The sequence below is a fragment of the Pungitius pungitius genome, chromosome 4, assembly GCF_949316345.1.
Source record: "Pungitius pungitius chromosome 4, fPunPun2.1, whole genome shotgun sequence".
Lineage (NCBI taxonomy): Eukaryota > Metazoa > Chordata > Actinopteri > Perciformes > Gasterosteidae > Pungitius > Pungitius pungitius.
In genome coordinates this window covers 3431598-3457546 of record NC_084903.1, presented here as the reverse complement: position 1 = coordinate 3457546, position 25949 = coordinate 3431598, and the positions used below count along the sequence as shown (strand labels likewise).

The 25949-nt window shown below is 46.0% G+C and overlaps 1 protein-coding gene across 2 annotated transcripts in view; it reads left to right on the top strand.

Annotated features, from left to right (window-relative positions):
* dpy19l3 (dpy-19 like C-mannosyltransferase 3) overlaps nt 1-21671 on the top strand; it is a 45554-nt gene extending 23883 nt beyond the window's left edge. For both annotated transcript variants that reach the window (XM_037485902.2, XM_037485893.2), the window contains 8 exons: nt 1370-1528; nt 2311-2439; nt 5575-5686; nt 6228-6284; nt 6607-6689; nt 14523-14655; nt 18898-19056; nt 20152-21671. In XM_037485902.2, coding sequence (XP_037341799.2) covers nt 1370-1528; nt 2311-2439; nt 5575-5686; nt 6228-6284; nt 6607-6689; nt 14523-14655; nt 18898-19056; nt 20152-20346 — 1027 coding nt within the window. In that variant the 3' untranslated portion in view covers nt 20347-21671. The remainder of the gene's footprint in view (nt 1-1369; nt 1529-2310; nt 2440-5574; nt 5687-6227; nt 6285-6606; nt 6690-14522; nt 14656-18897; nt 19057-20151) is intronic.
* The last annotated feature ends 4278 nt before the right edge of the window (nt 21672-25949 follow it).

The following is a 25949-nucleotide window of genomic DNA, read 5'->3' as shown; positions in this document are numbered from 1 at the left end:
CCTGCACTCATGCAGAGCTTGACTGTTACTCACCAAGCCAGCGCTGTAGCACCCGGGGTGTTAAGTGTGTGCGAATAATAGATGTTGGGATAACGCTACCGGGCCTCCCATTGATCACATACTGTGTGTGTGTTGAGCAGCTCAGTCATTGGATGGTTCCTCCAGGGTGGCATAACACTGCCCCCCCCCCCCCCCCTCCCCTTCTTTCAATTATTCAGCGCTGTCTCTCGTCTTCCTCACCTGCCGAGACTGACTTCTTTCCTCGGAAACTTCCTTTCTTTGTTTGCTTTTCGATGAGCCTTCAGTTCGGTTATATCTCAATTCTCGGATCAATGACTTATCATCGCGGCTTGTTTCACCAGGAGCAGAACTACCGACTTGACGTATGCAGACGTATGTAAAAAAGAAGACAATGCAATACAGGAAACATGCATGCCTTATTGAAATACTGGACAAAAAAAGCTGCTCAATAAAGTGCGCTTTTGTGTCTCGCAAATGAGTTGTTGAATTGCCTAGTGACGTTAGTAATACTGCAGCTCAGCTCCATGAAGCTGGCCCCACAGTTGATTGGCACACATACATCATGTATCTTGATTTGATTATGGATGATTGGCGACGGATACAACACTGGCTGATCGTGGTCTACAAATCCAATTTTTGGGAATGACCCCCCCGGCTACCGCTATAATCTTCTGGATATTTCCGACAGCAATCACCATTTAAGATCCAGGGACTTCATTCGGCTCATTATTCCAAAAGTCCGTGTTTGGTCATAACTCCTTTCATTTTGCCGCTGCAAATGATTGGAACTCGTTACAAAACACGCTCAAACTAACAGCCCTCACCTCCCTCAACATATACAAACATAAGCTGCAACGAGCCATAGTTGACTGCGGTACTTGCTGACCAGTCCTCACTTCTCGCTTCCATTTTTTTTGTGAGACGCTTCTTGTGAAAAACAGAAGCTTCCCTAAACGCCGATCTCAAATAAAGCGCTGTGATGCACCAATGCACTTGGCTCGGCAGGAAATTGCCTGTTAATAAACGGCATTATGTTAATCCTGTCGTGATATTGATTATTTCTGATGCCATTCAAGTTGAATTTGTACCCTTGGACTACAAGTGCTACTTTTTTTTTTTCCAGACAATTGTTGGTTCAACCATTTTGCCAAAAATCAGATTATACAACGGACAAGACAAACTTTAACCGGACCCAACTCGTCTGAGTGCATCTAACAGTTTATATAAGAGACATGGCCCCCGACACACCCAGTGCAGTCTCTGCACACTAAATAAAAATACCTTCTCTTCTGACTTCCATCAACATCTTTCAATGTCTATTCCTCTCTTTTGCCCCCTTCCCCTGCAGGGATTTCGATGCCAGTCTGTATCTGTGCGAGGAGGCCTTCGGCCTGCTGCCCCTGGACACACTAGAGCGCTTGGGTGGCACGCTGTTGCTGTACCCCTACGTGCTCACACTGCTGCTTCTCAGCGCCATGCTGGCAGTGGCTGCCGTGCACAACCTCAGGTAAGGGGGTGTAAGCCGCCTTTGCTGTCAAATATAAGGTGCACGGTAACACACGTGGTGTGCATGTGTTCTTTAAACCTCTCTATTAATGTTTATTTGAGTGGCAGTCGAGGGAGCTCCTCCAACCAAATTCATTTGCTTCACGTAAGCAAATTTGAAGTGTTTAATCATCGAAATTGGCAGGGAGGAACAAGGAAGTGGGACAGAATTACCTTCAGCGCCTCCATGTCTCCGTCGGACATCGCTGCAGACATTGAAAGCTTCATTAGCTTGTGTGATGCAGGATTGTCTGCACGCAGTTGTCTACATTTCATACAGAAACAGCAAAGCAGCCACTGTGGTTTGGTGCGAGGGGTCACACTCAGCGAATCACATTGTTGGAGGGCTGGAACACTAACCGGGACAACAAGAGGCTGCCTGCCCAATTGAAGGGATTCATTTACTTGAGTCCAGTTCACCCCGGTTTACATATAAAGAAGAACTTCATTTAAGTGGGCGCCGGTGTATGTCTGAGTGGGAGTGAGGCCACTGCCCTCGGGCCTTTTTTGTCTGTGCGTCTGCCTGTTTTCACCTGCAGACGCCCGTGGGTGTGCACCATTGCACGTCTGATTGTGCCTAAGCGGCTAATGAAACCTGAAGAACAGCGACTCAAATCTGAGTAATCTGAATAATTCCACCCACCGACCCTCCTGCCTCTCTTCTGCAGCGTCTGGCTGTCATGTTTTATGTATCATCGCTGCCTTTTGCCTCACGGCCTTGCATTGCTTTGTTTCTGTATGCAGACCTAAAGGCTGCTCAGCCGAGGAGAGGAAGGGGGGCGGAGAGGGGCGGGCGGTGGCCTTCCGTCCCGATGTGGCCTACAACCTGTTGCACACGCTGTTCTACGGACTCCTGGCCTTCAGCACCATGAGGTAAGCTCGTGTGATGCAGGATCGTCTACACCCAGTTGTCGTCATTTCATGCTCGATGCCGAAGCGGTCCCGCCGGTCTGGTTTCGTGACGGGGACTCTTTCTCCCCTCGGCTGGCTTCGCACATGATTGTGCATGCTCGTGAGCAGATGCCTGCAAATCCTTCTGAGTGCCGCTCAAATGCTTTTCACCAAGTGTCTGAGTGGCCCACTCTAGCCTCGATCAGCCCGCGCTCCGAGCAGCATCCCTCGTCCGGCACACACCGCCTCTGATTGCTTCTGGACGGCTGTACGTGTTTCCTAGTTACCACACACTACACAACACAAGCATCCCTTTGACAACTTGCTAAGCCCCGTCTCCCCCTCGGTCTGACTTGTTTTAGAGAAGAGGGGTTTTAATGATGTCTAGATGGAAGAAAAAGCCCAGTTTCTCACACCAGGAGAAGACATGAAAATAAAATAACAACATTTGTTTTGTACTGCAGTGTAAGGCTCATCAAAGTATTGTAAGGAACAATCTAAGATCATACTTTTTATTTGACTGCAAAGTCTTCGTGCTGGGGTCAGGAATAGGAATGTCACAATACTGAAAATGCATTTGTGTTTACTACACACACATACAGATACCCAAGTGGATACAACTAAACAAAACTATGACATACAGAGCTAGTGTTTATATCATACACTGTTTATATAACTTCTTTGACTTCACCAATTTGTGGACTAGGACTTTAAAGTTTCGGTTTAATTTTGTTCTAAACAGATGTGAGCATATTGGGACTGCAGAGGAGTGGACGCGTACACAACACTGAAAGGGACCTGTCAATCAAAATAAGTTAGACCCGCCTTTTAGCACACTCTGCTTAATGTTCTATTTGTCTCTTAATGGACAATAATTTACTAATCCATCCATCATGCTGCATTGAAGAAGACTTGAAACTGGAGACTCTAAACTTTTCAATGTTTACTGAGGGAATAAATTAAGAGCTAAGTAGTCATTCTTAAACTTTTAAACTTTTTCAACCATGTTGCTGCCTTCTGATGGCCATAACATACTTAAACATTAGTTTCCCTCATTTTTACAGAAAAGAGTGTTTTGCTTGAAGTCTTCAATAACCCCACTGGCTTTCAGTGCCATGTGTGCGTCTCTCACCAGACCATTACGTTTGCTAAATGAAAAGGACAATGTGACCCCTGACCTCACAAACCCACGTAATTAGTCAGTGATGTGCTTGTTAGGCTTTAAATGTAAAACATAGTAAAGTACATAGCCAGCAACCTGGTTAGCTATGCTAAGGCTATTTGCAGCGTACGGTAAAGGAAACACACTGTTTAATCTACTCTTTACACTTTTGCCTTTGTGTTTATGGCTTTGTTTATGCTAGAAAACAAGATGCCACCCTCCAAACGCCACAAGGCAGATTGTCTCTTCGTGCAGCCACTTGCACACTAGTGCTGCATGTGGACGGATCTTTATGGTACTTTCTCTGCACTCTGTCGGATATTTCACATTAGCCGTTAGCATTAGTGCACTAGCCTCATTACCCTCAAGTCATGTTGCTTGCACACAAACCCTGTGGCCCAGTTCACCTAACTGCATCATCCATTGGCAGGTTTCCTCTGAGGGCCCGTTTACAGACTCTCGACTGCAGAGCCCTGACTTCAGGCCCACCGTGGCACAACATCATACTTGCAGTTGTCTTTTATAACCAACCACTTGCTTTTTAATTCCCTGAATGTTCCGCTCTGTGAGCTGGCGGCTCGCACTGCCGCTGGGAGATGCCGACTGGCCGACTTCAATTTTAGCACTCAGTGCAGTCGCTTGTTGTGTGGTGTACCGATCTGTGTCCTTTGTCTTTCCTTGCAAAGATCGAAATACTCGTGATCCTTTAAACATTTTCTCTGGTTTCTTTTTTTTTTAATGTTGATAATTGAAACGCTTTAGAAGTCTTGTTTTTGCTTACCTTTGTTTTACCAAACTGTTAAACCTCTAGTTTAACTGCTCGCCTTGCTGTAGGGAAGCTGAGGTGGACTCCAGCACCCAGTGACGTCCCTGTATGAATCAGGTGGTCACCACTTCAGAAATCTATGAGAAAATGATTAATGTTCTCTTGATGTATTCCTTTTGTAATCTTTGTAGTTTGTGGTCTCAATATCTAGTTTCAAGTCGATTTTCATTTACTAAATGATGTTCCACTTGGAGTAAAGTAAACCGTAAACCAGGGGATGCTTCAGGCCCAGTAATCCCATTTGACATCTCCACAATTTTATCAATCTGCTTATTGACAATTTTCTATTTCAAAGTAAATAAATAAGAGTGTACGTGCTGTATTCTGGTACTGCTCGCTAACGAGTTGTGCTATTTCTCTGCAGTAACCAGCAGATGACTTCCCATTGAGTATCAGACTTGTATTTCTAGTGCTGTTACTCGAAAAAGCAAAGGGGAATATTCGGATGCAGGTTTTCAAACTTTTAATCAAGCAGCTGGATTTGACTGTTGGTGATGCACATTGTGTTTTTGTGCCCATAAATAATATATTTGTGAGTGTGCACGATGCATCCCTGTTACAGTCTAGAATCAAAGCTCTGATTAGATTTGTGTGAAGGGGGAACAATCCGAGAGTATTTCTGCAAGGCAGTGGAGAAAACTTTCAGCACTTTGCCCTTAGATGCTGATGAAGAGGGAAAGGCCAAAAGTGCAGGAAGCCATTGGTTTTCTGTCAGACAGCTCCTTTGCATTAAAACAGGGACTGAGATTTATCTCTTTGAGGCGGCACTCATGCCTCCCGTCTCTCCCTCCCTCCGTTGGCTTCGTCTCTGCACCTGTCAACAAGGTTCCAGCTCATTTCATCCTCTCAGTCTGCTCTCTGCTGCTCACTCAATCGTCCTGTCATGTGTTTGAGAACTCTAACGCAAGTGCTTTGAATCAGAACGCAGATCTGAGGAGAAATGCTGTGTTCCCATCAATGAATGAAGTGAAGTGAAGCTATGGAGCCGTTTCGCTAAGTCGTCCACTAAACTGGAGACAATTTGGTTGTCTTGTTTCAAATGTAATGTTCTCTCCTGGCTCGAGGGAACACACTAAAGTCCAAGAATCAAAGTTAAAGACAACTCTGCTTGATATTATCTCCCACTCAGGATGAAGTACATATGGACCGGCCACATGTGTGCCGTTGCTGCCTACGGTGTGTGTGGGAAGGAGCTGTGGACTCTGCTTCTCGACACTCTCCGCTGCAACAGCAAAGTTCTGGTAAGGGCTCACCACCAGTGGCAAGACTGATGTGATTGTTGTGTGTGACGTGGAAGGAGTGAGCGACATCACCTGCATCGAGTCCCCCTCTGCTGCTCAGGGCGCTTTGCCCCTGTGAGCTCTAACATGACACCTCATTAAAGCGCTACAGTTAGTCTAACTGTGGCTTTAAAGCTCCCAATGTCTTTTGCACAATTTCATCATACAAACACGCTGTTCCACTATCAACACTTTTTATCTTGGTTCAGGAACAACATTCTTTTATGTTACGAAATACACCAAAAACAAAAGAGCAACAAGAGTCCAAACTAAATTCTGTCTCAGATAATGTGTTATTTATCTGGGCAAACCAACATTAAATGACATTTAATGTGCTCCGAAAGCATTGACTTCTGGTGAGGCCACCAGGTGTCAGTGTGGTCACAACGTGACGGCAGCAGTGTTTGGCTCGGATAAGAAGTGACGCTTGTGAGCAATGCTGCCCTGAATATCTATTTAATCTCGTCTCGTCACTGCTGTTTGTCTTTCTCTCATTTTGCAGTTGCGGCTCGTGAGATACGCAGTCCCACTGTTGGTGATGGGTTGCCTGTATTACAAGGTATGCCTTTTTCTCTGCGGCGTGGTGTTCATCCTCCGTGTAGTATGGTCTCATCACGGAGCCGTAAAAACAAAAAATTGTAAAAAGCTGTAAAAAAGAAGAATAAAATAAAACCTTAAACGGAAGTTGCAAGACGAGATGATAACAAGCAAATGGGTTTCATCCATGTTGATGTATTCCTCTCAGGGACACTCAGGGTGACATTCAGTGCAGGAATGACATGTTATCTTCCACACGTTCCCGGGTTGGGTGCTCAGGCTTTACAGCCTTTATGAGCGCTAACAGAGGAACGACCCTCCATCACCCCTCTGCTTCCTTCTAGTTCTGGCCTAAGCTGATGGAGGAGCTATCCGAACTGAGGGAGTTCTTTGACCCGGACACCGTGGAGCTCATGACCTGGATTAGGTACACACACACACACACACACACAAACCTCCACACTCACACATCTAATTGAAGCAAATCTAATCTGGGCATTTACACCGATCAAGTTTCACTTTGCCTGATGCCCCTGATTAGTCAGTGAGAGATCGAGAGTGTGTGTGTGTGTGTTTCACATGTGCGTTGACATTGGTTTGCAGTGAGTGTGGCCAATGAGTGATGAGAGCCGGCAGGTCTTCACGACTAAGACTCAGGGGTGCTAGAAAGGGCGCAGCTGTTTGCGGAGCTGTACCCACCATCAGGGAGGGGGGGGTTGGTGTCGTTTGCCTGTGCTTCTTGAGCAACAGCGTCACGGCGACGGCCTCAGAGATGGCGCTGGGATTTGGAATGACACTGTATCCTGTTGTGTGTGTGTAGGGTGTTTGTAGGTCTACAATGCGTACCATGTAGCTATGCAGCAACCAACATCACACGTGTGTTTTTGTCACTATTTGTCCGCTGAAGCACAATGACGTGAGTTGCGGTGAACAGATCAGCCCAGCTGTCTTTATACCTCTCCCCTAGACTTGAGGTTAGCATGTATCAGAATAGAGATCGACCGATAGGAATCTTAAAAAGAAACGGGGAACTTTTCTATGTTTTTGAGAATTCAAAATGTTGAAAACATATCACCACTCTACCTACTGGTGTATGCCATCTATTCCTTTTCACCATAAGCACCTCACTGTGGCTGTCTGCTTCATGTTTCGCACAATAACCTCGATCTGACAGCCAACGTTGGACCAAGGAGAGACGAGGCGTACGGTGACAAAAGTACCAACATTCAGGATCCCCCGGACGATATTCTCCTCAATGGGTGTGTTGGTCTTCGTTGTGATACTGTGTGTCCAAAATATAAAGTGTAGGACAGATGGTAATACGAGCTTCTCCTCTCTTTTCTACTTTCTGAAATGCTCGGAAGTGGCATGCAGCCGGTCCAAAACATAAAGTGGAGAGCTCGAAAAAATTAAAGTACATTCAGGGCAGCCGTCTTTCTCTCTGGAACAATATATATTACATATAGATGGATAGATATCTATAGAATCACTCGCTAATCTCAACAATAGCAGCTGCTTCTTGTGCCAAAATGCAGACTTTAACTCTTCAACAGCAGCTGGGAGAGACAACAAGGTCAGCCGTCTGTAGTCAGTGTTCCATGTCAAATGCACCCGATAGATCAATAATCACAGCTGCTGTTTTTGTGAGGTCTGGGGAAAGGCTCATGTGACGAATCAGAGAAGGACATGTTGGGACTGCTAATCAAGTGGCAAAGGTCTGCGTCGTCGTTTCCAACGTATCCGGTCCCGCCCCTCCACACCGCCCATGGGTTTTAGGGCCTAATTACTGACTTATAAGGCACAAAAACCTAATAAATTGTAATGAAATGAAGCGCATGTGAAGTACTCGGTAGTGTAAGGGAGTTGTGAGTGTGTGACTGCTCAGTGAAGCACAGACAGTTTTTGCCTCTCGGGGATCGGCGCCGGTTGAACTGAAGTGCAGCGCAGAGAATGTGTGTATGAAAGGCCTATGCAATATGAAAGCAGAGGTACCTGGAAACGCTGTGAAAGGAGTCTTGACATCAGTGACGCAAGTGTCTTCCACTTATTGTGCTGCACAGTGTTGGAGGGAGGTTCATTGAAACGTGTGGGGAATGTTTTCCCTCCATCCCATCATCAGGAACACGGCGCTGCGTGGAGCACGTGTGTTGATTTTGAAGAAATCCCGTCAGACAGATAGTGGAGTGGCTCAGGGATGGCGAGGTAGAGGAGGATGTATTAGTTGGTGTGACACAGGTTCGCTAATCCCATTAGGCTCCGAAGGGATTAGGGGCTGCCTCCAGTTACCTTGGTCGGGGCTAAACGCTAAGCTCCTTGCCGCTGCGCTAATTACATCCCAGAAGAAGCGCTTCAGTGTTCCGCGCTGTTCTCCCGCGGATGATGCATCGCGGGACATTCTCGGACGGCAAAACACAGATGGATGCATATAGAAGAGGGGCAGCGCCATGTTATGCTAATTCGATCTGCAGGGGGGGTTGTTGCTGCATGTGTGAGTCATGTAAGCTAATAAGGCTACACAGAACCAAAGGAGTTTATGTAGCCAGAGTGCAAGGGGTTCTTTTTATCCGTATTGATGGAATTAACGAGGCTGCAGAAAGAGAAGGTAAACAGGGAGAGGGTTAGGAAAAGGGTAAAGATATCTGTGTGCGTGCCTCTGAGGCAAAATTGTAACTTTTGATTATAAAATAGAGTGAATTGTTTAAAAGATGTATTCAACAGTAAGATTTGGATCATGTAGAGGAGCTAACGATAAACATCCTCAGCCCTCTTGGCAATTGAAATATGTGTATCGGGTCAGGTGGATGAGGGGGTTGTCCAGACAACCTGTCATGACCCCTGGACTTTAACTGTGCCGCAGGTTAACGCCGTAGCAGGCAGCAGAGATTAATTTGTGCTTTTGCACGGCCATAATTTACAAGTTTCTACTTGATAACGGCAGCGGCTCCCAAGCTGCAGGCCGATGGTCCCTTCTGAACGTACGGTCAATAAATCAATAGCGGCGCCAGGTCGTTTCACTGCCTCCAGCTCCTGAGTTATAGTTGTGAGTATGCACTTCTTAAGGTCACCTATTTGGCCCCCCATCCCTGATCTATACCGCCGCCCTCCTTTTTGTTCAGGATTGCACGCTTGTCGCAACAGCGCTGCTTCGGTTTATCAAAGAGTGCTCTTGGGCAAGAAAGCCGGAGTGCTGATTAGCACCCCCCCGCCTTCCCCCCCGCCTTCCCCCCCGCCTTTCCCTCCCCGCCTGCCGCTGTGCTCTTGGTCCGTACGAGCATGACGCCCCGGGTACCGCGTGGAGCGGAGCAGCTGAGGCCCCGCCACGTGATGCCCTGTCGGGGCTCCAGGAGAATGGAGGCGCTTCACCGGGTGGATGGAGCTCACGCGTCCACAGAACAGATGAGAGGCCTTTCAAACTATTTGAAAGTCACAACTGCAGGGTATTTGTAGGATTTATTGACATTCCTTGGCACAAGAGGTTTTACTCCTAACCCCCCCCTTACCACCCAAAAAAAAATAATATATATATATATATATAACTCCTCTTCTGATTGGAGAAGCCTTTGGAATTATTAATAAGAGCTTTGGCAGCAGTTTTGCTGCATGAGGCTCAGAGAGCGAACCGGCTCAAGTGAAGGAGTCAGCGTATTTGTTGTACAATCGGATCTGTTTATCGCACCAGTCCTCACGTTGGAACAAGAAAACAGGTGATCCGTCAGTGTCTTGTGACAGCAGTCGAGTTTAACATTGACAAAATGATGTAAAAGGTCATCAGAAAGACCCAAATAAGAACGAATCAGCCTGGTCTCAATCCCGGGGCATCAGATATGCCAATGGCTGCACAGAGCGACCGCTGTGGAAGTCAAATGATGTAGTAGAACGAGCAAAGGCAGGGATGAGGAGGAGGGGGGGGGGGGGCGGGTGACCGATAAAGGGACTGTGACATTACCTCTTACTGAACCTGACAGTAACCAAAGTCAGTTCCAGACACTCCTTATATCCCCAAAGAATTTTCAGTGAATTAATACAGTGTATTAGTTATACTCTTTATGTTATTGTAAATCCAACATTTGTTTTTTGGCAGTAGCACACAATTAATTTGTCTTTTTATGTGTATTTTTAGGCATGTCCTAAGAATTAATTGTGGGGGGAAAAAAGGGGACGCAGCCACCATGGTGCACTGGTTTGTGGACAAATGTTACGTGGCCTCTAGTTCAGCATTTTCTAGTCGCTATCCTGGCTTAACACAAGAAGGTGGAGCCAAATACAACCAAATGCTGAAGTCCTTTTTAAGTAGGCAAAACCAAATGAAAGATCTGGTTTAGTATATACTCACTCTGGTTCTCCCCTGAGGGCAGCCTTTATTGAAAGCCATAAACAATGGTCACTTTGATTGCTCGGGCAAATGAGCAATGCTGTCAGGGTTGTGGTGGCGGCCGGCCTCCATTCTGCATTCTGTCGGGATAAAGGTCAAGCTCCTAACTCACAGGAGGTCCCTCGAAAGGCCAGTGCAAATAGAGCTCATCTCTCTCTCTCACACACACACACCAAGTCGCTCTCGTAGTGTCCATTTGTCAGTATAATTAAAAGTAATTACTCTATCCATTCTTGGGAAGCATGTGCCACTATTCATCCCTACATCAATCCTTCTGTACCAATCCATTTTTTTCCGGCTCCCTCTGGGAGACTGCGACCTCGTCGTTTCTTCCGTCGTCTGCTCGCTCTTCTCCCAACGTTCTCTCTGCCGTTCCCTTAATTATCTCCCTGTCATGCCACTCCTCGTCGCGTTTTGAATTGTTTAAATTAGCAGCATTTGTCCTCATCCTCTCTGTGTGTGTGTGTGTGTGTGTGTGTGTGTGTGTGTGTGTGTCTGCGTGTGCGTGCCTTTGCCAGTCTTCCCTGGCATTCTAACTCGTCTGGTGGAAGTTCAGAGAGAGAAGGGAGTCAGGAGGAGAGTGTAGCTCAAGTACACACACCGTTCCCTCCGAAATGAAATCTCTCTATGGCTTAGTTTTAAATGCTGATTAGACAGGTTACACAGCTCTTCAGACGTGCTGCACCACACTCACACCCGCAAAAATGGTGGAATGGTGCAAGTCACGTGTCTGTCATGCTATCCCCCGTCAGTGAAATGATGAATTGTGTGTCAACTGGCCGGCCACCTTTTTGGAGAAAAGGTTACGCAATAAAACGTCAGCGTTAAGATGTCTACAGCGTCCTTTCACTCCAAATTACTTGGTAGTAAAAGTTACTGATACTGGATTATTATTATTATTATTGTACCAATGATCTTTTTAGACTTTTGGTCAGAACAGTCAAAAAGGCGTAGTTCTAAAAGCCTGTGGGTTCATCACACAAACCTAGTTTTTCTCAATGTGAAGTTTAAGGGAATTAAACTGCATCCGGCCTAATTTGTGTGATAGGTTATTCTACATTAAGTCACTTTTTGGATCACACCTAACTTTCCGAAAGGAAATTGGATATTAACACATTTCTATTTTTGTCGAATTTAAATCAAATTAAACACAATTTTAGTGTGTACGGTAATTCAAGTAGGCTTGTGCACAGACTCTAGAAGCTAGCGGGTTAGCGGGCTATACATCAAGTTGACACACCCCAGTCGCTGAATGAGAGAGCCACACACATGCTGCCGAAAAATAAATAATTGCATTCATTATTTAATGTGAATGAAATATTGATTACAGTAGTTTCAGATTGTCTGTCATGACAGTGTTGATTCTTAAAAACTGGATATGGCTGCCGGTGATGGATGATGTCGACACTTTTCTCAGGTAGTGTGAATCTCTTTCTACCTTCTTTTTTATGGACTTTCCTCTCTATGGTGCTTTCTGAAGGTGCGTGGTCCTGATACATGGACCCATACACAAAGAGTAAAATGCATACAAGCCTGTGTCCCCTGCAGGACGCCCCAGTGAGTCCCCCAGCTCCATTGATGTCCTCTTATCCTTTTGAGAATGTCAGTGGGGAGCATGCCAGTGCCTTCTGGCATTTATTTATGAGAATATAAACATGGAATTAAATATGAATCGGCATCAGAGGGGAACAGAAGCTGCTCCCCGGGATGCAGTGGGCGATTAAATTCACACACTTGCAGAGGGAAAATGGACAGAAATGGAAATGACCCACTTCTACTACAGGTCAGGAGGGCAACACGTCAGCCCCCACATCTGCCCCGAGAACACGCACCGTGTAAACACACACACACACACACACACACACGCCTATGTGCACATCCACTCGAGCGAAGCGGCTGCATTCCACACAGGAGGCTTGTGGCTAGTCATTATGGTGCTGCACACACAGATCACACTTTATGTACAGCTGGACTTTACACGGGCAGTTCTATCGATGGTGACGCGCATGCGTGAGCTCTGCCACTTCAGATCGGGGTTTGAAGACTCCCTCATTATCTGTGGCTTTGACTGCTACACATTTTTGCTGGATGTGCTGCGTTGCAGTCAAGTTTGTTGCAAAAAGTTCTCTCCTGAAAATACAAAGTGAATGTTGATTTGTTTTGGCGGTTTTTATTTGTCATATCAGAGTTCACTTGATAACCAGGTTCCGGTTTTTAATTAGCGTTCATGCCTTAATTACAGCTTGGACACCGATTTTTCTAGAAGTTGGCTCAACAACAGAAGTGCCTGAGACACAAAAACAAATCAACACGGCGCCACGTTGTCACCGCCCTGCATTTCTAAACTCGCACAACGTACTCCATAATCTCTCAAAAAGCTGTCTAATGGCATTATGCTGGCGGGACTCTTCCATGGTCCCCAGCCAGCTCTCCCACATGCCGCATAATAAAAAGGGAGCAATTTGTCATCTCGGTCCGCTGGGGGAGTTCATTCAGGAACCTGCTGCAAGGGTCATCAATTTTGATGCGTGCCGGATGAGCAGAATGGCCTAGGTAAAGAGTGATTATGTTTTATCGGCCTCTCCATAGGAGGGGCGGGACTAAGTGATTTTGGCCACAGTGGATCTCGTGTTATTTTTGTCGCCATGCAAGCTGCGTGGCTCTGTGGTGACTGGCAGTTCCACCACTTGGAGCAGAACTATTGGATTGATCGCTGTGGCATTCTGTTCAGTGCGTGGTCCCCTGAGGATGAAGTCTAATGATTTTGGGGTTTATTCTAGTCAGTAAGAGGCCTACAGACTTTTCACGTAGCCTGTGAAATATGCCTCAACGTTTTGTTCAAGCGTGTTCTAATGTCTTTGTGACATCATCTGGCATTTCCTGTTCTACCACCATGAGGTTAACGTTTCTGCTAAACCCTCCACAACTTTAGCATGGAATGCTATGAAATCCTCAACACGTTCTGTGATCTGACTTTTCCTGTCATTTGGTCCAATGCTTTGGTTTATGACCAAGACGCCTGTGAAGGTGAAGATGCTCCCATCAGCCTCGGCCTTCAATCAGCGAACCAAGCTGGTGAACATTGTGATTGTAAGCGTGCTAGGGGTAGGAACAGCCTCGCTGAGATGCTAGCATGGCTGCAGGACCTTGTTTTGATCTACTTCACGGCTTCATTGCTAAATCAGGGTAAGAGGGTTGGATGAGAGATGACCCCCCCCCCCCCAGGTTAACACGCTCGAACTGCAGAGCTTTCGTCATCTCTTTGAGTCAATTTGTCCGCACAATGAAGGCTTTTCTCTTTGGTCCTGACATAGACCTCCGTCCTCAATATTAAATTAAATTCCGGACTATAAGCTGCTACTTTTTGAACCCTGCGGCTTATAAAACGGTGCGGCCAATGTATCTTTTTTTTTTTTTGAAGGGCTAACGCGCGTTACAGGAAACCAATCTGTCTGTCTAGGGGAAGGAAACAGAGCATCTGCACGTAATCTCCCCATTAATGAATCAATGGTGAGACGTTGGAGACGTCAATGTGAAGAACTCCGGACAACTCACGGACGCTGCGGCTTATATATGTACACATATAGTTTTTCCGTTTAGGTGGTGCGGCTTAGATTAAGGTGCGCTCTATAGTCTATTTGTTATGTTCTCAATAACAGCTGCAGATGCGGGAAGCTAAATGATGAGGGGTGATCAAGCTGGAAAACAAGAGAGAGCACAATTGAATCAAGCTTTTTCTGACTTCTTTCTACAACTTTCAGTGGGAGATGTTTTTATTTTCTCTTTTTCTCTCTTCTCTGGTTTCAGCATCACACAAAGCGCCCTAAAAGATTCTGTACACATTTGGTGAGAATGATGTGTCCCCTTTTCTCTCTTGTTTGTCTACAGCACAAAGACCCCTAAGAGAGCAGTATTTGCGGGCAGCATGCAGCTGCTGGCCGGCATCAAGCTGTGCACAGGCAGAGTTCTCACCAACCACCCCCATTATGAAGATAAAGACCTGCGGGAGAGGACCAAGCAGGTACCACAGGCTGCACTATGCTGTCAAGCACACCCACACAGGGGGGGGGGGGGGGGGGGGGCTGCACACAGCAAGGAACAGCGCAAACACAGTAGAAGGAACATTTGAACTCAGGGGTGAATAGATGGTTATTAGTGTCAGTCCTGAGTGCCGATGGTGCACGTGTTGGAGTTACATCCTGTGGTGGTTTGAAGCCATGTATGTTCCAAACAAAAGGTTTGAAATAAACAAAATAGTTTGTTTTCCTGGGGTGATGCCAGAGAGGATTATGGATAACTGGCACTTGGGGGTATTTGGTGCAGTAAAAGTAGTATAAATTGTTATATTTAGAGAAGGATGTTTTGGATTGAGGTCAGGGTAAATCCTTCAGTATGTGTCAATACATGCATGCTTACATTTGTCCAGTGTCGGATCCACTGCAGATGGATCAAGGCAAACAACACCAAATGTTCTAGTAAAATCTAATAACCGTATGTTAGATTTTAATGAAGTAATAGACACAAATCAATTATAAATATTAAAATATGATTTACACTAAAAGATCTTTCCTGCCAGCTGCTTCTCGTAAAAAAACACCAGCTGGATCCAATGTCGATTCTTCCTTACGTTCAAAGCTTGGGAAAATAAGCTTCTGCGTGTGCCGTTATGTTTAAGTTAAAGAATGAAGGAGGAGCTTTTCTCACACTAAAGGACTAAAGTAGCTGTAGACAACAGATTCTGTAACAACCAGTCCAGGGCCGACTGCTTTAAAAACAGTTTAGAAACACCAAACCTCTGAGATTCTGTGGACAGAGTGACTCCTCGGATGAACTTGAACTTAAATGTGGGTCATCGTTCATAGCTGTGTCTGACCTGGGACTTCCCTCCCTTTTAATGTAACCTCATCAGCAAAGTGAGTTTTAGGGTCATGTTTCTCTGTTATAGTTGAATGTTGCGGAGCTACTAACTGGCTCCCGGTCCACGTCCTTTTGGTGGAATAGGAGGGGCGTGGCTCTTTTGGCCTGCTGCAGTAGTGCTTTCTGTCTTTGGGCTGCAACCGCTGATGCGTGACAGCCCAGAAGCTCCGGTGATTTCCATTTATTTTTCCTCCAGACCGTCTCCTTTCTGCTCCCGTCTCTAAATCAGCAGTGACAGAGAAGCTTGGAAAAAGAACTTCACAAATTCCCACTGAACATGAAGCATTTTTAGCTCTAGCAGATGAAGTCCGTCTCCAGCTGACGATGAGGCGCTCAGTGGATTTTCTTGTTTGTCTCCGTTCACAATGCAACGCAACAGAAGCACTCGCCACAGTGCTGCCACCATTTTTTTCTGAAAAACTCTTCATTATATTGTACTCTTCGGTTTAGTAAATCGGGGGTATATACACTCACCGGCCACTTTATTAGGTACACCTGTCCAACTGCTCGTTAACACTTAATTTCTAAGCAGCCAATCACATGGCGGCAACTCAGTGCATTTAGGCATGTAGACATTGTCAAGACAATCTCCTGCAGTTCAAACCGAGCATCAGTATGGGGAAGAAAGGTGATTTGAGTGACTTTGAACGTGGCATGATTGTTGGTGCCAGAAGGGCTGGTCTGAGTATTTCAGAAACTGCTAATCTACTGGGATTTTCACGCACAACCATCTCTAGGGTTTACAGAGAATGGTCCGAAAAAGAAAAAACATCCAGTGAGCGGCAGTTCTGTGGGCGGAAATGCCTTGTTGATGCCAGAGGTCAGAGGAGAATGGCCAGACTGGTTCGAGCTGATAGAAGGGCAACAGTGACTCAAATAACCACCCGTTACAACCAAGGTGGGCATTAGAGCATCTCTGAACGCACAGTACGTCGAACTTTGAGGCAGATGGGCTACAGCAGCAGAAGACCACACCGGGTGCCACTCCTTTCAGCTAAGAACAGGAAACTGAGGCTACAATTTGCACAAGCTCATCGAAATTGGACAATAGAAGATTGGAAAAACGTTGCCTGGTCTGATGAGTCTCGATTTCTGCTGCGACATTCGGATGGTAGGGTCAGAATTTGGCGTCTACAACATGAAAGCATGGATCCATCCTGCCTTGTATCAACGGTTCAGGCTGGTGGTGGTGGTGTCATGGTGTGGGGAATATTTTCTTGGCACTCTTTGGGCCCCTTGGTACCAATTGAGCATCGTTGCAACGCCACAGCCTACCTGAGTATTGTTGCTGACCATGTCCATCCCTTTATGACCACAATGTACCCAACTTCTGATGGCTACTTTCAGCAGGATAATGCGCCATGTCATAAAGCTGGAATCATCTCAGACTGGTTTCTTGAACATGACAATGAGTTCGCTGTACTCAAATGGCCTCCACAATCACCAGATCTCAATCCAATAGAGCATCTTTGGGATGTGGTGGAACGGGAGATTCGCATCATGGATGTGCAGCCGACAAATCTGCGGCAACTGTGTGATGCCATCATGTCAATATGGACCAAACTCCCTGACGAATGCTTCCAGCACCTTGTTGAATCTATGCCACGAAGAATTGAGGCAGTTCTGAAGGCAAAAGGGGGTCCAACCCGTTACTAGCATGGGGTACCTAATAAAGTGGCCGGTGAGTGTACATTAAAGCTCAATTCCCGGTGACACGGTTGTTTGCCTCAACATGTAAAAAGCAACTACAGTGGCCTTTCCAGCCACGACTGATGAAGCCCATGAACCTTTATCCCCACAATGACCACAGACGATCCCTCTCGGCCTTCGCTGTGAGCGCAGCAGAAGCTCGTCTTCATTCCTAGGTGGATACACGCTGACCCTCGAGTGTTTGAACCTGCTCTCGAAAGACAAAAAGCTCAAGGATGCAGAAACACATGTGACCCACCTCATTAAATCTCACGGGGTTCTGAAGCAACGCATCCTCCCGTCGGCCCGCCACTCGGGCTCACGCTGAGGTCAAACCCGGGATGAAGGCAGCTTTGTTTCGCCCTCCGAGTGGGAGCTCGTGTGGGGCTGTGATGTCACTCCCAACCTCGCCATCACATCGTATTAAATGAGCCCAGCTGTCCGTTGCTCTAACGGCGCACCCACTCTTCCTCAGAGAGATCCATCGCGCCGAAGCCAACGTCACCGCCACCATTCATCTCGCTGGGCTCCGTGTTAGCGTCCTCGTTAGCGGCCGAGACGAGGGGACCTGTCTGTAGATGGAGGCCATGTGACCTGCGGGGACGAATGTGGGATCAGACGGCGCTCTGAGCACAATGGGCATCCATTAAGTGGCTGTGAATAGGAAGGTTTGGGAGAGCAGAGGCTGGAGGAAGGGATGGCGGCGCCTCGTCTGAGTCTCAGTGATGTACGTGAGACGCAGTGTGGGAAGCGTTCTTCATCGTTCCTGTTAAGGCTGACACAAAAGGGTTCGGCCATTTATAGGCCGTAAGCGTTCTTTCCCCAATTTGATCTCTATCCCAAGGGCGGTGTGCAAACCCCCCCCCCCGGACTCATTCACCACTGCATAGACACTACGAGGGAGACTCCAACTATTTCATCAGCGCTGATCTTTGTCACAATGAGTCTCATTTGCATAGAAAGACGAGCTATTTCCTTGGCAGCAGTTAAGCTTTAACCCTTTGACATCCTTCATCCATGGCTGCACAGGTGTAGTTAGGGTGTATCATAGTGGGAATTTCCCTTCAGTAGTATTCACTAGTGAACACTGACCTATCAATACTCATCAGGTCGTGTGATTCTAACCGAGACAATTGTGTGATTTGAAGCAGAAAGTGTCACTTGACTGTCTGTGGGGGAAAAAAGGCACAAAAGTGAAAACATTAAGCATCTTGTTATTGTCACTTTGATGTCCCAGCCCTCGTTTAAACCAAAACCCCATTCTGACTCTTCAATCTTATTAAAAATCCAGTTCCTTTAAATCTGTTATTGTGTGAAATTGGACGCACACTCTATTTGTTCCGCTACAAAAAAAAGATGAACCATAACAGATTTCACTAAGGTCCGTTATGATTTAACACTTCTTGTTGTTCTCACTTCTATTATGTTTTCATGCTCATTTTTCTTTCAGTAAACATGGTATAATTGATCAGACTTTCATCAAAAATGTAATTCAGAAAATAAATGTGTGGTAATTGAGTTGCGGGAGAGGAGTTTCTTTCCTTCCAGCAATGTCCTGTTAAATGTATAACTTGAGATGATCTGTGGGGGGGGAAAACAATCCAATCTATACGAACCAAGATGAATTTTCCTCTATTGTGTGTGTGTGTGTGAGCAGGTGTACCAGGTGTACGCTCGCCGGTCCCCGGAGGAGGTCCACGGCATCCTGAGGGCCATCGGGGCCGACTACGTGGTGCTGGAGAACAGCATCTGCTACGAGAAGAGGCACAGCCGAGGCTGCAGACTGAGGGACCTGCTCGACCTGGCCAACGGACACGTGGGTGGCATTTATTGAACGTGACTCATCCTGACCGAGCGTGTGTGTGAATGTCAGACCGCGCACACAACATCTGACATACAGACAGCTTTATTGACAGAACACTGGGAATAAATCTTCCTGTCCTCCTTTCTGTGTTTATTTGTCACTCTGTCTTTCCTTTCTTTTAGCTTCCTGGTGTGTTTGTCTGATGGCTGTCTGTATGTGTTTTCTTTCTGTGAATATGAAACTGAACCCACTTATTTGCCGGAGATACTGGACATACAAGGAATTTGTTAAGGCGGGTGGTGAAAATAATGGACAATAAGACAAATTACACAGTGCAAGAAATATGCACACCCTCAATTTAAGATCAGGATATAGAAGAATATCAAATAAAAATAAGGTGCACAGGCAAACGCATAACAAAAGTGTCGAGTGTATTTAAACATGGGGCATGAAGGACTGTGCAGAGGAGGGAGTGGGTCACTCAGTGGGGGACCTCTGTCGATGAGCCCGACTGCGACAGGAAGAAACTGTCCTGATGGACCGGCGCCTCCTGCCAGATGGAAGGGGCACCAACAGTTCTAGTCCGGGGTCACGGGGGTCGGCTACGATCTTTCTAGCTCGCTTCAGGGTCCTGGAGGGACGGCGGATTGCAGCCGATCACTATTATCGTACCCTCCTAATATTTGAAATGATTTAGATTGAGTTATATATGAAATGATATCTGCACTAACCTACACAAAGATAGCAAGCTTTTCCTAAAGAAATGCTGCTTCTGTGGTGTGGGCATCAAGGTCCGTTCCCTGCAGAGCACCATGACGGTTATGTCCTTTAATGCTCCCTGAACACAGGACACAAATGTTTAGGGACCACACAGAAACCGGAGCTTCCTTTTAAGTCACGACTGCCAGAGAATAGTACCGGTTTCTTAGGATGATATTAGCTAAAGGTCCCATTTATTTGATTCCTATATTCACCCGACCTGCTGCACCTTATCTCAGCAGTGTTCCCGGCCTCTGTGAGACCATCAGTGTTTATTTACAACCAACTACCTGCTGCTGATGTACGTACGTAACCGTTGCTGCTGTGTGTGTGTGTGTGTGCCATCAGATCATGGACGGCCCGGGGGAGAATGACCCAGACCTCGTCCCCGCCTCCCATCCTCGATTTTGCGAGGCCATTAAGACGGAGACGGATGCTTACGGCGCTCTGTTCACCAGGACCTTCCAGAACAAAACCTTCCACGTGTACCGGGTCAAGAAGAAGAGCAAGAAGAGCTCCAAGGGGCCCAGTGGGACTCTGTAGAGCGGGACCAGGGGAGAGAACACAATGGCCATTCTTTTGTAACACACGGCTCGGTGCAGATGAACAAACGCGAGGCCCCCGAGCGGCTTCCGGAACCACAGCAGCTGCACAGCGGCATGAAATGGATCTAATCCGTTCATATTGTTTTCTCTGCTCGGCTTTCAGTAGAACTGATCAAATCGGGATACAACATCAGATCAAATGAAAAAACAAAACTTTATCAAATCCATTATTTTAGTTTTGCTTTTCTCACATTCAAGCAACGCGGCATGAATGACTCCAAAGATTGAAATTCCACACGTCGTAATAAGAAAATGCTTTTGGTAGCGCAAACTGAACCTCCGGTTCTTCTCCACTTTTGGAAAAGATGGGGAGATGCCAAATAATACTCACTCGTCCATTAAGAATTGTTTGATCTTGGTGGTTCTAAGCAAAAAAAATATTTCTTACTCTTTACATTTGCAACAGTTGCAAGTATTGTTGAGTATTTTTAACTCCATTAGTGGATTAGTTAGTGGGTTTAGAGAAGAATTGAAGTGTGACGAGTTCAGCAACCAGGATTGAATTTCCCTACTTACATGTTACTTTTCATTTTTTGTCTATATAGTCTATATAGACTTTTTCTTTTGTTTCCATGAGTCTCACTACAGAAACGCTGTAATAGTACTGCAGTACTGCAAATCACAAATGTACAAGTGGCAGGTGTGTCACAAGTTGGGCTTAGGCACTGCTGAGATGGAAACCTTTGAGATGCCCTGCACAGCGTGGCAGACCCGATGTCCATCAGTGACCTTCGTGACCTCAGTGAAGCGCTCTGTGGCTGCTAGCGCTAGCACGAGCTAACGCCAGTCAGTCAGATTCTCTTATTTTTCTGTACTGTGCCGTGGCATCTTGTTCTGTGTGTTGTACCTTATTTCATTCCGTAAAGTTTCATTGCCGAAGGCCCACTTTTGGCCAAAATTGCTGCGGTTGATTCATTTAGTTCGTACCTGTGCCACGTTTATACTCAAATAATGTGCATGGTGCCAATCAGCTAATAAGCTTCTCTAGTTCCCTCCACTGTGGATTATTTGGCTCTTTCTTTCCAGCCCCGCTGAGATGCTTGATGAAGTGAAGACGTACGTCTTTGGGCTTCCATGGATGCGATTAACCCCCCCAAACATCTGGAGTGCCAACAAAGTAAAGCATAAACGTTCACTCTTGACCCTGGAAACCGGTGCCCTTTCTTCAGGGCTTCGTACCGTCCTCTGATGGCGTGTGTGGCTGAATGTTGTTGTGTCGTTAAATGCCTTTTTGTAGTCACAAATAAACGTGTTCTTTCAGTGTTTCTGACTATTTTGCACGTTGATTAGAAGTAGGCTGTGTGGTCGTGTCACATGTGTACAGCTGCACCGTGACCTTTAGCTCTCACCACAAGCCTTCGTCACATTGGTCCCCTCACTAACAGATGCCATCAATTAGTCCTGAAGGGGAAGGATTTAGTTCCCTTCAATCCATCCGCTTTGGGACCAGAGTCCCATAAATGAGCTTTTATGTGCCGAGTGTTTGTGATGTTGTTGTTGTTGTTTGTTCTGGGGGGGTGTTGGCTCTGATTCTCATCAGCAGCAGCCTGAACCTTTTCACTCCATCTTGTCTCAGACTCACATGAATAATGTAAGCGGTGAGGAAATTGCAGCCGGCTAACCACGACGTCGCAAACCAAAATGGTAGTGGGGGGGGGGGGGGGCAGGCACTGCCTGCATATCAAAAAGAGTCTTTAATGGCTGAGGGAGGGAGCGCCTCATGTTTACACAGCAGAGCGTCTCAAAGCCCACCTTCACAGGCATCTGAACCTTTTGTGTTCCTCTCGCTGCTTCTTTTGTACTCGGAATGCAGAGGAGAGAAGGCCTTTTGAAAGGCTGGGGCCGTGTCGGTAATTATGGGGGGGGGGGCTGCAACAATTAGTGGATGCGCGCACAGACACACACACAGTCTACTGATATCTGTTCACTTTCCTGTCTTTGACAATTCGTACATTTGTTGTTGTTGAAAATGTGTTCGGCCTCATTGTAATGCATACCAAACGGACCAACCCCCCCCCCCCCCCCCCCCCCCCCGATGCCCGCCTTGGTATCGGATGTTTAATTTAAAGATGTCTGATTGCTTTATTTAAAATGAAAGTGATTCAATTACGATTGCCTAATAAGGGTGTACTAATGTAATCTTTTTGTCACCATTGTTAATTTCCATACATATTGGGATTAGTAGTTCATTTGGGAGGGTGGGGGGGGGGGTGAATAAAGTCATTAACTTTTGTGTAGGATGCTACGTGTCGCTTCGTTGGAACTCGTTCGACGAACCGCTTCTCGCCACGGAAGGAATGCGACCACTTGTGCTCATGTTTTTGCTCGGGGACGTTAATAGTTTGAATAAAGAAATCGCAAATAAGTCTAACCTTTGACCTTAAATCACACCTGTTACTGTGTCCTCCAAACTGGGCCGCTTTTGTTTCTCTGGATACAGTTAAAGGTCAACAGAGCCAATCCAATAAAGTTTTTATTATTTCACTAATAAGATATTTTGCTACGTCAGAGTTGGTGAAAAATGTTTTGAAGGGATTATTAAATAAAAGCAGCTTGTTACAGTGTTACAGACCTTGTCCTAGGACCAGCAGAGGATGCACATCTATGTTCTCTCCTGCCGTCCTTTGTTCAGGGTGCTGCTGGTGGTTTGTTGGTCGTCGCTGTGGGTAACGGACACGACGCTACTGTGGTTCAAGCTGCATTTTCCCATTGGGGCATTAAATGGATTCTGCGTCCGCCTGCGTTGTGTCGCTGAAATGGAACCGATGAAGAGCTCGCTCAGCGAGGCGCGCTGTGGGCTCTTCTCTTCCAAGTGTCAATCCGTGAACTGTGTATTGTTGGCCTGTACGCTGCTCCGTTGGTAAAATGGCCTGTTGATGATGCGACATTGCTGGCTTCTGGAAAAGTCACAGCTCCAAATAACTGGCCGGTAAACATGTGCGACGCCCCACTGGATGTCATCACTACACGCCGCTCTGAGACGCCAACACGCCACAAGTCTCCTCCGCTGCCCAAACACTGCATCTATTGATAGGGACCATGCTGCAGTAAGATTCATCTTAGTCAATGTTAACTGAAAATGTGATAAATCCCACAAACGTGTGTTATGTTGAACTGTCTGCTGCATATCAGAGACATCAAAACTTTGATGAAACTTCCTGATGCTAAACTCCGAAAAACAGAATTTATCGTGAGCATCAGCTGTCACGTGATCCAGTCTCTATGGATGGAATTGCTCTGGTATCCAACAGCACCGTCAGAAATCTTGGAGTTCTCTTCGACCAGGATATGTCCTTCAACTCTCATATAAAGAAGACTTCCAGCCTTTTTTCATCTACGGAATATATCGAAAATCAGGAACTTCCTGTCTCAGTGATGCAGAAAAACTAGTTCATGCATTTGTTACTTCTAGACTGGATTACTGTAATTCTTTGTTATCAGGCTGGTCTTGTAAATCGCTTAAACCTCTCCAGCTGAGTCAGAATGCTGCAGCACGTGTATTAACAAGAACTAAGAAAATGGATCATATAACTCCTGTATTAACTTCTCTGCACTGGCTCCCTGCTAAATCAAGAATAGAATTTAAGGTACTTCTCCTCACCTACAAGGCACTTGCTGGTGAGGCACCATCTTATCTTAAAGAGCTTGTTACACCGTACCTTTTTAAAAACCAGTGACCCATTTAGCTACGTTGGGAACTTTTTAAAAATCATGTAGACAATTTGGTCTGTGATAGACACCAGTGGGATACTGACCAATATTGTTATATCTGATTCGCAGAACTTCACAATACCTTAAAAGTTTAAAGTACAGCCCAGTGGTCTTCTTCTGTGGTCTCCATGAAACGGCCCTGCAGTGGTGGGAGGAGCAGCCCTGAATGGCTACAACACGCCGAGGAAGGATGGAGCTGAACGTGCTTCTGTTGCCTGCTCATCGGCGTCTTCTCACCTGCTCCCTGCTTGATCAATAAGAGCACAGCTACTCTAAAGCATCTGGAAGTTCTCAGGAAGCAGCTCAGCCACCAACAAGACAACGTGTGATGATTCAATGATAGTTTGGTACCGTTCTACACAAAACTATGTAGGAGTGGTGTGTATATAGTATACATCGTATTCACTAAACTGTGTACATTGGGGAATCAAAGGCACTGCATTGTATACTTTATAAAAACACAAATTTAAAGCTGCAGAACATACAATTCAGAAATTGATTTCTCTTAGATTAGCACTTTCCATATTTTACTTGGAATAAGAGAACATTTTTATTATATATTTGTAATTCATCAAGCTCAATTTGAAAACTGGCAAATATCTTTGAGATAGAATTCAAGTGAACTCAATGTCATTGATTTGACAGTCAGTTGACTATAGATGTACAGAGATGTACATGTACAACTGCTCTAGATGGGACTGAATCACAGCACACGCTAGACATTCACAAGTTGCATGATGACGTGCTGTGAACGTACCTCTGCAAATTTGAATTGAGCATATCTGGAATATGTCGACACCAGCTTTACAAAAGTCCAAATCAGAAATGACTTCTGAGAAATGTCACATTGCTCCAGGTGCAAAGGGGCAGAACGTTTTCATTCATCATTAAAAACTCAGTGCCTAGAAGGTCAAGTGTAGATGAAAAGAAACACAGACCTGAAACAGTGGTGGATTAATTCCACCAATCAGCCATTAATCCATTGAATAAATAAACAACTAAATATACTTGTGACTTTTGCAAGTTGACACTCAATGTGTATCATTGCTTGCTTTACTTTAGATCTACCATGTGATATGCTCTGTAATTATTGCGTTGATATGAGCCAAAGGTCACAGACCAAGCAGAGGCTGATCACCCACTGAAGAAGGAGAGGGGGGGGGGGGGGGGTGCTCAGAGACATCATGAGTCATGTCGCACCAGCAGCTTGATTACCAGACGTATTCACCAGAGAATACATCACTGAATCCCGTGTGAGGACTCCACGCCCCCCCCCCCCCCCCCCCTACGGCCCCCAGTGAGCCGCTCCACTTAGCGGGGCATCACTGGCACCACCAGGGACCAAAGCCATACACATTTTTTATCACAGGTGCTTTATTCTGTAAATGTTTTATTACTTTGATGCTGAAGTTGTCCCCAACGACTTTAGATCCATGTTTTCTGTTTGAATCATCTCTCTTTTAAATAATGGCTTTGACGTGGGCCCCTGGGGACCCCAATCACAGGAGCCCACCACATTGTAAATGCCTCTAATGGCTGCACATTAAATTCTTTAAATCACTCACTCTAATTTCCCCACTTTGTTTTCTTCAGTATGCAAATGTACTAAAATGTTTCCTCAAACGCGAGTCGTGCTTCTGTTCTTCAAAAGTCCTTCTTTAGAGAACAGAAGATGTGTTGGGAGGGTTTGCTGGTTCCTTACAGAAGTTCCAGATGTTCCGTGGGAGTTGGATGCTCCTTCAACGTCTTCCCTGTTGGGTTCATCAGCTGTGGCCCCGCGGCCTGATGGGAGAATTCAGACTAAATCAGTACCAAACAACCTTTTCATGG